At 29.0% G+C, this 15,278-nt stretch overlaps 3 protein-coding genes and 1 long non-coding RNA gene across 7 annotated transcripts; 3 read left to right on the top strand and 1 right to left on the bottom strand.

Moving 5' to 3' along the window:
• The first annotated feature begins 451 nt into the window (after nucleotides 1-451).
• LOC130669469 (serine/threonine-protein kinase PAK mbt) lies at nucleotides 452-6,432 on the top strand. Of its 3 annotated transcripts, XM_057472402.1 has the most exons (6): nucleotides 452-579; nucleotides 658-752; nucleotides 834-1,252; nucleotides 1,325-2,190; nucleotides 3,064-4,233; nucleotides 4,442-6,432. In XM_057472402.1, exons 4-6 carry the CDS (start codon nucleotides 1,336-1,338, stop codon nucleotides 4,601-4,603), a joined length of 2,187 nt encoding a protein of 728 aa, XP_057328385.1. In that variant the 5' UTR covers nucleotides 452-579; nucleotides 658-752; nucleotides 834-1,252; nucleotides 1,325-1,335; the 3' UTR covers nucleotides 4,604-6,432. The 3 variants fall into 3 exon arrangements, with proteins under 3 accessions (XP_057328385.1, XP_057328383.1, XP_057328386.1); XM_057472400.1 differs by having other exon boundaries at nucleotides 658-1,252; XM_057472403.1 differs by having other exon boundaries at nucleotides 658-1,252; nucleotides 1,309-2,190.
• Nucleotides 4,470-8,620, bottom strand: LOC130669470 (uncharacterized). 2 transcript variants are annotated; one of them, XR_008990195.1, is made up of 4 exons: nucleotides 8,502-8,620; nucleotides 8,312-8,421; nucleotides 7,879-7,930; nucleotides 7,333-7,779 (listed from the first exon to the last, which is right to left on the bottom strand). It is a non-coding gene; the product is annotated as an uncharacterized LOC130669470 (long non-coding RNA). The 2 variants fall into 2 exon arrangements; XR_008990194.1 differs by lacking the exons at nucleotides 7,333-7,779; nucleotides 7,879-7,930 and adding an exon at nucleotides 4,470-4,604.
• Nucleotides 8,621-9,370: 750 nt separating this feature from the next.
• On the top strand, nucleotides 9,371-10,696 carry LOC130670560 (homeobox protein Wariai-like). Its single transcript, XM_057473977.1, has one exon. It carries the CDS (start codon nucleotides 9,371-9,373, stop codon nucleotides 10,694-10,696), a length of 1,326 nt encoding a protein of 441 aa, XP_057329960.1.
• Nucleotides 10,697-13,224: 2,528 nt separating this feature from the next.
• LOC130670559 (putative ankyrin repeat protein RF_0381) lies at nucleotides 13,225-14,538 on the top strand. Its single transcript, XM_057473976.1, has one exon. It carries the CDS (start codon nucleotides 13,225-13,227, stop codon nucleotides 14,536-14,538), a length of 1,314 nt encoding a protein of 437 aa, XP_057329959.1.
• Nucleotides 14,539-15,278: the final 740 nt, after the last annotated feature.

Raw genomic sequence — 15,278 nt, 5'->3', positions numbered from 1 at the left:
TTTAAAAATTGACAGATGTCCGCCAACTTTACTGTCATAAATTATTAGATCGCTAACTTGTGTATCGGTATTTTTTAGTTATAAATATAAATTATTAGTAAAAGTAATTAAATTCAAATTCGTTAAAATTGTAATTTGCGTGTAAGAAATCGCACAACTCTGCTTGAAGTTGAAGGTTCTCATTGGCAACTTTCAAGTTTGAAGTGAGCTGGTAAAAAAGAAATCTCATAAACTAGAGTCCCTATGATAAGTTTTAGTAATAAAAATAAATAAAATAAATGCCCAACCTGCGCATGACTTGATTTCTCAGAGCACTCGGGACATAAAAATGTGTCCTGAAGGTCCCTATAAATTTGCAGGTGTCTCATAACTGTGTTAGTGTCTGTACTGGTCACTACACATATAAATGTATACATATATGTACAGTACATCAGTGTGTGGTGTATGAATAGAAACTGATGCTGAAGCAAATTCCAGAGTTAATGATGATAGTGTCCACCAGTGGAGTTCTTGTTCTAACAACCTGTCGAACATGACGATCATTCACGGCAACGAGCCGATTGGTGCCGTTTATTTATTGTACTTTTAATTAAATATTAAATAACTTTTTAATTATCAGCATTGTTACTAAATAATAATTATATTTAAAAATTCCAGATATATATAAAAGTTTATGTGAAGTTTATAAAAAGCCAACGCCCTGGATTATGGTCTAAGTGCATGAGGATGTACATCAAAAATAATATGTAGCAGTATGTAGTTTTAGTTCAGTTTGTTTTTTATTTTTGTTTAATTTTAACTGTGCGGTTTTATTTACGTTGATAAAACGATAGAGAGGACAACGAGGTCGCAAGCATCACTACGATTGTATGTGTGATTATATTTATATTGCTGTTTTATGAACGTTGTTGTGTGTAAGTCTGTCACTTCACTTGGCTTCCTATCCCCGCTCTACTCTATCATACAATTACGATCTACTCTACTGAGTTTATATTCCAAAGACTGTTGTTGTCTTACCTGGATTTTTCATTGATTCTCGGTCAGAATGTCGTCTACTACTAGTACCAGGTCGATCGGTCACGAAAAACTTGCTGTCATATCCTGGATACTCGTGTAATATTTTTTTGTTTATATTTTATTTAATAAGACAGCTAAATAACTGCTGACTAGATCATTTTATTACTGGAGATATTTATTTTTGAGTTTGTGGATACGGAATTTGTAAAACTCATTTTTGTTTTTATTTATTGAGGTATGATATAAAAATTAAATAAATTGTTTTTTTAATTTAGTTTATTATTTATTTAGTTATTATTTATTTCAGAAGCTGCTAAAATGTTTACGAGAAAGAAGAAGAAACCGCAAATATCAACACCGACAAATTTTGAGCATCGAGTGCACACGGGTTTTGATAAACGTGAAGGAAAGTTTGTTGGATTACCGCTGCAGTGGGCGTCAATTGTTGGTAATAATCAGATATTAAAGTCAACTAATCGACCACTGCCACTAGTTGATCCTAGTGAAATAACTCCGACAGAAATATTAGACTTAAAGACAATTGTACGTGGGCACAATGACCCGCGTATTAGTAAAAATAATGGACAGACAAATGGTAACAGTAATGAAAATAATCCAAATACAAAATTTGAGAATGGTGGATTACCAAAAATGAGCACTGTCGCAAGATCTAATTCATTGAGATCCTCAAGTCCACCTAGATTGAGACGAGATTATCGAAATAATTCAAATTTACCGCCTTCTGTTCCTGAAGGACAAGAAGTATCATCGAGTCCAAGTCAAATACCACCTTCGTATCCAAGTTATGGAAAACCTTACGGTTATCCAGATAAAATGCGTCAACAAAATTCACCAAGTGTTGGTAATGTTGGTGGTCCTGGCCCTGGTCTAGGTCCTGGTCCTGGTCCTGGTCATGTTAATAATTCAAGCTTACAAAATATAACATCTAATTTACAAAATATGAATCCTAATATGCAATCATCACCAAATTTAACAAATTCAGTTAATAATACACAAAATTTGTCAATGAATTTCCAAAATTTAAGTCCTATACCAAGTCATCAAGACCCATCTAATATTAATAACTCAATTAGTAGTCCAATAAATGAACATGATTACCAGAGAATGAATGCACCATCAACAATGTCAGGACAGTACAATGGAAACACTCAGGTAGTTAATACAAATATACATTTATAAATTAGGGCGGTCGTTAAAAATTAAATTTTCTCAGACGTCCCATAAAAAGCTTCTTTTTAGTGAAAAAATACGTGGGGAATTTGGTTTTTTCTTTTTGAGTAAAAAGAACACGTGCCTCAGGACGATCAAAGTTCATTTTTCGATACAATCGCAGTTTTTTTTAAATATCTCATGGAATATGCAGATTGAAGAAAAAAATCATAGCAACAATTTTGTAGGAAATTAAATTCTTGACAAAAAAGATCATATTCATTTTTTTAATAAAATGTGTATTTACGGAGATATTTTAAAAAAACTTTTTTAGATCTTAGCAAAGGAGCATTTTAAGAATCACGAATGTTAAAAATAACGTTTTTTCTTAAATATAGACAACTTCGTAACTCGTAATATATCAATCATTAATATTTGTTATAGTTTCTATATACTTAAAAAAATGTTATTTTCAACATTTGTACTTAAAGCGCTCAGTTCATTAGATCTAAAAAAAGTTTTTTTAAATATCTTCATAAATACACATTCTATAAAAAAAATGAATATGACCTTTTTTGTCAAGAATTTAATTTCCTACAAAATTGGTCCTATGATTTTTTCCTTTAATCTGCATATTTCATGAGATATTTAAAAAAAACCGCGATGGTATCGAAAAATGAATTTTGATCGTCCTGAGGCACGTGTTCTTGTCATTTAAAAAGAAAAAACCAAATTCCCCAGGTAATTTTTTACCAAAAAGAAGCTTTTTATAAAGTGCCTGAGAAAATTTAATTTTTAACGACCACCCTTATATATTAGCGATATATTATATGTAATAAATATGTTTTATTAATGATTAAATTTATTTATTTTTAGCCAACACCAGACACTGCAAGAGATCATGCAATACCGCAAAACATGATGATACATAAATTACAGCCCAAAGTATCACCAGTTGGTTCTATAGCATCTCAACGACCGCTCAGCCAACTGAGTACTCACAATATTATAAAACATCCTCACAATTACGGCATAGCTGATAATAATTCATCATCGTTACATGGACACTTTAATAAGCCACCAGAGAGCTCACAGTCGATGCACAATTTATCAAAATTAGCTGGACATCCCCAGTCATCAGCTATGCCAAGTTCAAGTGCCACTGGCCCTATGCCAGATCATAATCATAGTATTAAAGGCGCGATGTCATCGGGTAGTCTTATTCCCGGCTCTGCAAATTTATCTGCTAGTAATAATAATAACAACAACAACAATAATAACAATAACAATAATAATAATAAACAAAATGCAGATCAGCGATTAACGCATGAACAATTTAGAAAAGCGCTGCAGATGGTAGTCAGTAGTGCAGATCCACGTGATAATTTAGATAATTTTGTAAAAATAGGTGAAGGTAGTACTGGTACTGTTTGTATAGCAACAGATAAAGAAAGAAAACGTCAGGTTGCTGTTAAAAAAATGGATCTGAGAAAACAACAGCGACGTGAATTACTTTTTAATGAAGTTGTAATAATGCGAGATTATCATCATGTAAATATTGTTGAGATGTATGACAGTTTTTTGGTTGATGATGAACTGTGGGTTGTAATGGAGTATCTTGAAGGTGGAGCATTGACGGATATTGTAACGCATTCACGTATGAATGAGGAACAAATAGCAACTGTTTGTATTCAATGTCTCCGACCTTTGCATTATCTTCATTCTCAAGGTGTTATTCACCGGGACATTAAATCAGATTCAATTCTTCTTACTGCTGATGGTAGAGTTAAACTTTCAGACTTTGGATTCTGTGCTCAGGTATCGCAAGAATTGCCAAAGAGAAAGTCACTTGTTGGCACACCTTACTGGATGAGTCCTGAAGTTATTTCAAGGTTACCGTATGGACCTGAAGTTGATATTTGGTCATTGGGAATTATGATTATTGAAATGGTTGATGGTGAACCCCCGTTCTTTAATGAACCACCTCTCCAAGCTATGAGAAGAATCCGGGATATGTTACCGCCTAAATTGAAAAATTCACACAAGGTAATTGCGTAAATCTTATACTGTATTTATATCCTTACTCTCATTTCGAAACTTTCATTCATATTTATTTTTAAATTTTTATTTACTTTTTTTTAACCGTTATTACATATATTTTTTTTATCTCATTATATTATAAGAATCATTATCAATAATAACATAATTACATTATATATTTTACATAACTAATAATGTACATATATATTATTAGGTGAGTCCGCGACTGCAAGGCTTCTTGGAAAGAATGCTGGTTCGTGATCCAGCACAGAGAGCCACTGCTGAAGAATTACTTCAACATCCGTTCCTAAGACAAGCAGGAAACCCTAGCGTCTTAATACCGCTGATGCGTAGCGCAAGACATACCAATTGCTGACCTAAATAAATTTAAATCAAATCGATTTATTTTATTATACAATTTTTTAGCACTTGAAATTGTTACATTGAGATTTTTTAATAATTATCACTAATTAGTTCATTATTTATATTACAAGTGACTGGAAATTTTACATTCCACTTTTTCTTATTAATTTTTTTGACTTAAATTTTTTACAATCGAGATAAACAAAAAAAAAAACAATAATTGACTGTAAAGAATGTGGTAGCTATGCCTTGTTATATATAGAATATACATATATAGAAGTATATTTATATTATAGATATAAAAAGTAATGTAGTATTTACACATGAGTGCCTTGAAATATTATAGAGTAACGTACCATATAATTGTTATGAGTGCAGCTAAATTTCTAGAATTTCTTTTTTATATATAGATTATTAAAGAAATATTATAAAATATATATAAAAAAAAAGTATTGCACTTATTATGCCACTGTAGGACTAATAATTTTTAAATAATTAATTAATTTAAAATAACTTCTGGCCTTCTTCTGTAATATTAAGACTGAAAATTTTTTCGCGACGATCAAAATTGAATAATTAATTTTGTTATTGCATTATTTTTTTTAAAAAGTTTTTATAAAATATTTTAATTGACGTGTTCGTTTTTAAAATGATTTTTTTATAGTAGCAAAATTAAACGAATTTAATTAGTAAAGAATACGAGTAAAGTGAAATTAAAATTTTTTATAAAATGTAATAAAAATTACAATTATTTATAGTGACGTTGGGTGTGGTGCATCTCTACATGAAAATATCTCTCATATTGAAAATCTCTACAGCGATCATTTTTACATAGCGCTAAGTTCAAACAGTAGAATTTTTGTTTTGACATTTTATTAATGAAGTAGGTTAATTATATAAAAGAATGAATGAATGAAAGTGAAATTAAATTATTTAAATATTACCAAAGTGATGATTCGCGCCAACGCAAATTTAGAAAAACCAGCAATTGCTGCTTTTAAACTGGTGGTCTCGTCTTAACTTTTCGTATCAATTTCGATAACTTTTTTCTGTACTTGAACTTGATTTCCACTTTGGTTTATATACAGCAAGGTGCTGTATCTTCACTCATTTTAAATCATTTTTTAACAGTACCACGGTTGTCTTATTCGACAATTAATATTTTGTTAAAAATAAAAATAAAAGACAACAAAGAATATTAATTAAATAATAATTGATACAGAAAGTTAACACAAGACCACCAGTTTAAAAGCAGCAACCGCTAGATTTTCTAAATTTGTGTTGGGGTTAATCATCACTTTTGTAATATTTGAATAATTTAATTTCACTTTTATTCATTCATTCTTTTATATAACTAACCTAGGGCGTGTTCAGAAATACACTCTGGAAGTGAAAAATTACCTATCCAGGTGTGATTAGTACCTTTGTAATGTTAAATCGCATCTCTGGTTCGACTAGAGGATATTTCTGAACGCAGGAGTTGAATATTTCTCTTCCAGAGTGTGTTTCTGAACACGCCCCTACTTTATTAATAAAATTTAAAAACAAAAATTCTACTGTTTGAACTTAGCGCTATGTAAAAATGATCGCTGTAGAGATCTTCAATATGAGAGATATTCTCATGTAGAGATGGAACGATGTGAAAATAATCTTCTGTTGAGTTGTTGCGATGTAAAAATTTATCTGTAGAGTTAATTCGTGTAGAGAAAAACTTTGTGAGGTTTTATAATGTAGAGAAATTCTCTGTAGGGATGCACACCCGTGACGTTTTCAGAACATTCAATAATTTTTTTTTTTTTTTACTGTGAAAATATATAAATTTAATATTAATGTATACGAATATCATATAGATTTATATATTATATATAAAGAAATATATATTTAAACATATGTTTTATTGAAAGGATTTCATTTTATTAATTAATATTAATTTATAAATAATAATAAATATTTGACGGCTTTACCGAAGAATTATTTTCTCAAATAAGGCTTGCCTACTTATTCTATATAATTTAAAAAAAAATGTGTCATTTCTTCCATGCTTAGTGATTATAATTATTGTTAAATTTAATTATTTTGTAAATAAATTATGACAATTAACAATTTATTACGTAATAAATAAATCTATTGCACTTAAATTAATAAACCATTTTTATAAAATTTTAAATTAATCTTTTGTTCGATATATTTATTATAGTTGTAAATTAGATAAGTTTTTAAAAACAAATCGATAGAAATATAATAAAACAATGATGAATAAAAAATAATTTTCATATTTAATTATAAAATGTTAATTTTATTGTTCAGAATTAAATTTTTTATATTAATGTATTTAAAAAAACGTTATTGTTTAAAATTTTCAAGACAACGGTCTCTTTGAATTTTCGCTGTTAGAAATGAGCGATTTTTATACAACAATTTTTATAATTTAAGTATTTTAACAAAGTGCTTACAAAGCTCAGACAATATTATGTTATTAAAGCCATTCACAGACAGTGTCCCCGCTTTTTAAAAATTGTCAATGACTCAACTGTCATAAGTGTATCAAAATTTTATCGATTAATTAAAAAAAATTATAGCATTAATTGGAAAAAGGACAACGTAGAAGTAATTTCGCCGAGATAGAGAATTTAAAAAAAATTACTTACAGGTGACATTAATTGGGAGCTAAACAAAATTTGTTGAATAAATTTTAATCTATAAAACTTGAAAATTTGAATTTTAAAATTGACATGAAGATTTTACTGAAATTTATTCAACAAATTTTGTTTAACTCCCAATTAATGTCACCTGTAAGTAATTTTTTAAAAATTCTCGATCTCGGCAAAGTTGTAACTGCGTTGTCCTTATTTCAGTTAATGCTTTAATTTTTTTTTTTAATTAATTAATAAAATTTTAATACAGTTATGACAGTTGAAAGTCATTGCATATTATTAAAAAGAGAATACCCTTAAATAAATTATAACAAAATTGCTACACCAAAAAATTTGCGAAGTGGATGATTTTTTATTTATTTAATTCCCTCGGAGTGAATTTTACTCCGAAGGGGTTTCAGAAAATATTAATTATGAGAAAAATTACTAGTACATAGTGAGCTTAGGTCTTTGATATTTTGACATTTAAATTGAGTATATAATACGAGTTTGGTCTCCTGTATATAGTCTCCATACATAATGAATGTAAATGCAGCTGGCGATTATCAATTTCCAATTTTTAAATAAACAAATAAAATTTCAGTAGAACAAAATTCAAAAACGCACATCAGATAATTTAAAAATCAGCACTCACCTTTTTTAAAATTTCATTTTTTCAATTAAAGTAAAAGCACCAATTATTGACACTATAAGAGACAAGATTGTAATTCCATTTTTTTAAACACATTAACGATTAATATTAACGATCCTGAAGTTAGCAAACAATTAAAAATTTTTTAATTTTTTTTTTTAACAATTAAATTTGAAGAAAAAAAAAATTAAAAATATGCGCATGTAGAAAATTTAAAAGACTACAAATGCAATTTTTTCAAATGTTTTTTTTTTATAATTTATCGTTTTTTTAAAAATTCAAAAATTGTTAGACGTCGGCTAACTTCAGTATCATTAATATTATTGAATTTTAATTTTAACATTGTCTTATTTAGTTTTTTAACTAAACAAATTCATATTTATTTATAATAATAAATTACATTTATTAATTAATTTAAAGCGATAAAATAAGTTACCCGGATACACCAATTATTGACAGGTTAAAAACCCGACTGATCTAACTATTGACATGCTGTTGCTCCAATTATTGACACCCTTAATGCCCATGTGTCACTGATCTGTTGAACTTTATATTTACTTTTTGAACATGAGGTTAATTTTTAATTTAATTAAATAAATATTTATTTAATAATGTTTTTCACTCACCTTTATTTTAAACAAGAAACTAATAAAAATTTTTTTTAATTAAATAAAAATCAATTAATCATTTTTTTAATAACAATTTAATATTATACATATGACAGCGTGGGTTCTTGAATATTATGGTTTAAGTTTTTAATGGATTTATGTTTGAAAAAAAAGACGTTATGGCGCTGTCTACTGACCTGTCAATATGAGATACAACTTCAATATTATGTACTAATTATTGACATCCACTATTTTAAAATTAAAAAGCATATAGTTTACTGTAAATATATGATATTGTTAACTTTTTGTATTTTATTTATTTATAAAAAAAAATTTGATGTGATTAGATGGAAAAAATAATTAAAAATCATCGTTTCAATAGACTGCTTTTCTAACCGCAATAGTTAAGAAAATTTGACGCTCACAAGCTGTTTCGATAGACTCGAATGAAATTTATTTTTTTTATTAATGAATTTTTAATATTTTTCACTAACAATAATTTTTTTTCGATTTCTTAAATTATATAGATTGTTTAAAAATGTATACGATCATTATTAATATAGTAGGTAATTAAATATGTTCTAAAATAGGATAGGGCGTCAATAATTGGACCCCCGTCAATAATTGGTGCTTTTACCTTATTAAATTTATTTAATTAAAAGTTACAAATTGTCTCACATCCGCTGCATTCACTCATAAAAATTTATGAAAATTGGGCTTAAATATTATGTTTTTACACGCCATTTTATTATAAGTCACGCTGGTTAAAATTACAAGTACTTGTACGTTAGTTGACAATAGTTGCGTTCGTTAGTTACTCGCAGTTTTCAATAATAAAAAATAAAAAATAATTGAGTGCCGGGAAGTTTAATATAAATAAATTAATCATGGATGACTTGGAAAAATGTTTCGACATGCTAAATTCAATAAAAAAAGGAGATACGCAAAAAGTAAGAGACATAATAGACGAATTTGGTTTATCATTCTGTCCATTGCTGGATGATGGGTATCCACTACTTATTGCTGCCGCTGGAAAAAATCAAATAGAAATGGTGGCATATTTATTGCGAAATAATGCAAAAGTTAACAGCAATTGTAAAGTCCTGTCACCTCTTCAGATAGCCGCCATGAACAACAACACGATAATTTTCAAAATGCTTCTGGAACGCGGCGCTAAAATAAGTAATAACAATATTCATAATAATAAATCACCAATTAAGTTAGCAGTTGAGCACAACAATATTGAGATCGCAAAACTTATCGTTGAGCACAAAAATTTTGGAAAAAAATATGACCGGTCATTACTGCATGCGGCTGTCAAGAATAAAAACTCGGCAATGGTCTCATTATTATTAGAAATTGGTGCGGATGTCAATGAATATGATGAGGACAGATCAGCTCCAATCCATCACGCAGTAATGGCCTTCAACAATGATATTTTGCAATTATTATTAGATTATGGAGCAGATATTAATGCTAAAAATAAATATGGTGACACTCCAGTTTGTTTGGTTCTAATGCATTCGTATAACGTCATTTATGTAAAACATATTTCTAGAACGTCTTTATTACTTGGCAATACACAGAATAATAGTATATTGGATATTCTCCTAGATAACGATGCAGACATAAATGGTCTTGATATCTGTAAATATCTTCCACGTAGTACTCCTGAAATTAGCGCGCATCTTCATGCTAATCCTAGTCTTGAAGACGATATTTCGGAAAATAAAAAACACATTATTAAACAGATTGTAAAATTACGAAGTCGAAATGCCCCTCCATCTTATAACAATAATGTATTATTGTCTTCTCTTCTTAAACACAAACCGTTTGATGATTATAAAAAAATATGTGAGCAAGAAATGTCGAGAGCAATGATGGAAAAAATACCAAACTCGGGGATTTCATTCCATAATATTTTGAGCAAAAATAGTAATTTTTTAGCTGCGTATGCAAAAAATATAAATCATCAGACGTTCATATTTTCGGGTGAAGTTTCACGTCGATTTCCGGTTTATGGATCGGCGATAAAACTTCGCTTTTCGAAAGGATTAGCAAGGAAAAATTTATTGGAAAAAAGCACTAAAATTTTTCATAATCTTTTTCCCGTTGCGTCTAAATTGTTGTCTGATGGTGTCGATGATGTATTTAAATGTTTAGATAATAATGATTTAAGACATTTTTTGCGCACGTTCCCGCAAGATAACTAATTGTAAAATATGGGCGTGTTCAGAAACACACTCTGGAAGAGAAATATTCAACTCCTGCCTTCAGAAAAATCCTTTTTTTTTTTTTTTTTGTTACAAGTGTATTTATCATTGCCAAAAATGAAAAGTCTTACATAATTATGAAGTAAATAAAAATCTTCTTAAATCTATAATAAATTAGAGATAACTCTGGTTGGTGTCAGCAGCGCTCAGTTTCTAACAATCTTTTTATAATATATTTAAATCTCAAGTAAATTGAAGATAATGAGGTTTATTTATATTTAAATCACTTTTTGATAAGCTGTATGGGAAAAAGAGCATTAATTAAATAACCCTAGCTTAAATCACATAATTTTGATTCAGAAATATCCTGTGGTCGAACCAGTGGTGCGATTTAACATTACACAGGTACTAATCACACCTGGATAGGTAATTTTTCATCTCCAGGGTGTATTTCTGAACACGCTCATGTATGTTGTAATTAATTATTAATTATTTACTTTTAATGGGTTTTATTTTGTTTTCTACCTCGTTTATTTGAATTGTTTTATTAATTTTATAATTATATTTATAGAATAAATATGTGATTTTGAAGTTAGTCAACAATTAACAATTATCGGATTTTTGTTTAAAACAAATCAGTTATAAAATAAATGATACTGAAATTAGCCGACGTCTAATAATGTTTTTTTTTTTTTTAAACAAAAAATTATTAAAAAAATTGCACCTATAATTTTTTTAATTTTCAACATCTTGTCCCCTTTCTACGTAAACCTCGTAACTCCATTTTTTTCGAACCTGCGATTATGAGTGATAAACATTCCTTAGTACTTCTATTACGCAAAAAAAAAAACATTAAACGTTCACAATGATGATATAATTTTTTTTAGAGACTTTTGATTTTTCTCGTATCTACATGTTCGAATTTCAAAACATCGTATCTACCGTAAGTACTACCAAAATTGTTAAGATGGTGATGTTGTCTCATTACTCAGTGTTGATGAACATTTATCAACATCCCACGCCATTTTATTGCAAGTTACGCTGATTAAAATTACAAGTACAAAGGGATGTATGATATCGAAAACAAGATCGATCTTTCAAAAGCGAATTGATTTCAAAGCAAAGAATAGATTCTAAAAAAATCGACTGTCAAAGAATCGATTCTTAAGAAATCGAATTGAAAAGATTACAAAATTTTTCGTATTGCTAGCTATCGCATCCTCCAAAAATAGATGATTTATTATTATTGATGATTATTATTGACTTATGAATGCCAATAAATTTCATTTTACGTCATTTCATATAAAAATGTACAATAATTTAATTTTTTTACACTTATTTTAAAGAAATTTTACAAATTTCCTAAGTAACTCTAATAAACATTTATTTGTTTATAGTTCGTGATTCAGATCAGTATAACTCAAGTAAAGAACTAGGGGTTGAAAGCTCCCGCAATTGTACCTATCAAATAGTCGTATTTATTCTTTTTTAATAATAATTTCGAAAGTTGTTCTTAAATTCCTTATCAGTTTCTTTGATAATATTTCATATTTGGCTCTCATTATTTTTAATCTTTAAAAAAAATATTTTTTTGTTTCTCTAGAAGATTATATATGTGGTCTATTATTCAGGGTTTTTTTTCATGTATATTTTTTGTTTACCCGGGAGGCAATGACACTGGTTCAAGATATTACCGACTCGTTTCAAGAGTGCCGCAACTTTTGAAACAAGATATAATTTTATTTATTTTTTCTATGAATAATAAATAATTATCTAATATTTGATGATTCGTCGATATATATATGTTTAATTGCTTAATAAACTGCCTGAGAGAAGTAGCTGATTTAAATTTAAATTTAAAAAATATATACCTTAAATAAAAATAAAATTTCGACTTTAAAATTCCCGGTTAATTCCACCATGTTGGTTTTAATCAATCAATCTTCAAAACAAAGAATCGATCTCTCGAATCGTTTCTGTGAAAAGAATCGATTCAAATAATCGAATTGCTTACATGAATAAATCGATTCAGGGGAGAATCGATCTTGAATCATACATCCCTACTGTATACAGTATAGTCCGGTTGGTCTCCTGTATAGTCTCCATACATAATGTGTGTGAATGCAGCTAACGATTATCAATTTCCAATTTTTAAATAAACAAATAAAATGTCAGTAGAACAAAATTCAAAAACGCGCATCAGATAATTTAAAAAACAGTACTCACCTTTTTTAAAATTTCATTTTTTCAATTATTAAATTTATTTATTTAAAAGTTACAAATTGTCTCACATCCGCTGCATTCACTCATAAAAATTTATGAAAATTGGGCTTAAATATTCTGCCTTCACACGCCATTTTTTATTTAAGTCACGCTGGTTAAAATTACAAGTACTTGTACGTTAGTTGACAATAGTTGCGTTCGTTAGTTACTCGCAGTTTTCAATAATAAAAAATAAAAAATAATTGAGTGCCGGGAAGTTAAATATCAATAAATTAATCATGGATGACTTGGAAAAATATTTCGACATGATAAATTCAATAAAAAAAGGAGATACGCAAAAAGTAAGAGACATAATAGACGAATTTGGATTATCATTCTGTCCATTGCTGGATGATGGGTATCCACTACTTACTACTGCCGTTGAAAAAGATCAAGAAAAAATGGTGGCATATTTATTGCGCAATGATGCAAAAGTTAACAGCGACCGTAAAGTCCTGTCCCCTCTTCAGATAGCCGCCATGAACAACAACACGATGATTTTCAAAATGCTTCTGGAACGCGGCGCTAAAATAAGTAATAACAATATTCATAATAATAAATCACCAATTAAGTTAGCAGTTGAGCAAAACAATATTGAGATCGCAAAACTTATCGTTGAGCACAAAAATTTTGGAAAAAAATATGATCGGTCATTACTGCATGCGGCTGTCAAGAATAAAAACTCGGCAATGGTCTCATTATTATTAGAAATTGGTGCGGATGTCAATGAATATGATGACGACAGATCAGCTCCAATCCATCACGCAGTAATGGCCTTCAACAATGATATTTTGCAATTATTATTAGATTATGGAGCAGATATTAATGCTAAAAATAAATATGGAAATACTCCAGTTTTTATAGTTCAACATAATGGGCGTTTCACTATAGAAGTTGATCCTGATGATGATGATATTTCTCTTGAATGGGATTATTCTGACGATTACATGGAAATGTTAAATACTCTTCTAGATAATGATGCAGACATAAATGTTCTTAATATCGATAAATATCTTCATCTTCATCACCATGATGTTAGTGACACAGAAACTGATGACAGTTCTGATGACAGTTCTGAGTACGGTGATTCGGAAACAATAAAATGCTTAATTAAACAGATTGTTAAATTAAAAAGTCTAAATGTACCCCTATCTAGAAACATTGATATTTTATTGCCTTCTCTTGTTGGATTTCTTCCTTTTGATAATTATAAAAAAAAATGTGAGCTAGAAATGTCGAGAATGATTACAGAAAAAATACCAAACTCGGGGATTTCGCTTCATGATATTTTGCGTAAAAATTATAATGTTTTAGCTGTGTATGCAAAAAACAAAAATCATGAGACGTTCATATTTTCGAGTGAAATTTCAGATCGATTTCCGGTTTATGGATCGGCTATAAAACTTCGCTTTTCGAAAGGATTAGCAAGGAAAGATTTTTTGGAAAAAAGTACTACAGTTTTTCATAATCTTTTTCCCGTTGCATCTAAATTGTTGTCTGATGGCGTCGATGATGTATTCAAATGTTTAGATAATAATGATATGAGACATTTTCTGCGCATGTTCCAGCAAGATAACTAATTGGAAAATATGCATGTGGGAATAAATTATTAATTATTTACTTTTAATGGGTTTTACTTTTTTTTCTGCCTCGATTATTTGAATTGTTTTATTAATTTTATAATTATATTTATAGTTCAAATATATGATCCTGAAGTTAGCGGACAATTAAAAATTTTTGGATTTTTTTTTTAAACAAATCAGTTACAAAAAAAAAAATCGGTCTGTCGGTTAACCCTGCGGGCCAGCCCCAAAACTTCCCGCTGTTTTCGAGCTCGTTGAGCTCGAAAACATTATTGTGGATACATTTTCGAGCTCTTCGAGCTCGAAAATACTTTTGTATGCCATTGTTTTCTGAAAAAACATTTTTTAGCATTTCTATCTCCCACGATATCTCGCGAACGAATTAACCGATTTTGATGGTTGAGGCGGCAATCGACGCGTTTTATTAAGTTCTAGAGCTGATTAGATTTTAAAATCGAATGATTCAATTTTTCTGTAGATATCTGGAAAAAAACGTTTTTCACTATTTTTTTAATCAACGATATCTCGTAAACGAATTGACCGATTAAGACGGTTGAGGTGGCAATCGACGTGGTTTATTGAGGTCTTGAGCTGATAAAATTTTGGGAATGATTGGTTTTGTCGTTTCGACGATATTTGCAAAAAACCGTTTCCTACTGTTTCTTTCGTCGACGATATCTTTTGAACGGATTATCTGATTGAGACGTTCTTGGTGGCAATCGAAAGCTTTTATCGAG

This window comes from Microplitis mediator, chromosome 6 (assembly GCF_029852145.1).
Source record: "Microplitis mediator isolate UGA2020A chromosome 6, iyMicMedi2.1, whole genome shotgun sequence".
In the NCBI taxonomy this organism is placed as follows: Eukaryota; Metazoa; Arthropoda; class Insecta; order Hymenoptera; family Braconidae; genus Microplitis; species Microplitis mediator.
This window is presented reverse-complemented; position numbering and strand designations above follow the sequence as displayed.

Bases quoted from the DNA above. Each gene is read 5' to 3' on its own strand.
- LOC130669469 (XM_057472402.1), top strand. From the start codon at position 1,336: ATGTTTACGAGAAAGAAGAAGAAACCGCAAATATCAACACCGACAAAT. The intron at 2,191-3,063 runs GTAGTTAATACA...ATTTATTTTTAG, and splicing joins AGTACAATGGAAACACTCAG to CCAACACCAGACACTGCAAG. The intron at 4,234-4,441 runs GTAATTGCGTAA...ATATATTATTAG, and splicing joins AATTGAAAAATTCACACAAG to GTGAGTCCGCGACTGCAAGG.
- LOC130670560 (XM_057473977.1), top strand. From the start codon at position 9,371: ATGGATGACTTGGAAAAATGTTTCGACATGCTAAATTCAATAAAAAAA.
- LOC130670559 (XM_057473976.1), top strand. From the start codon at position 13,225: ATGATAAATTCAATAAAAAAAGGAGATACGCAAAAAGTAAGAGACATA.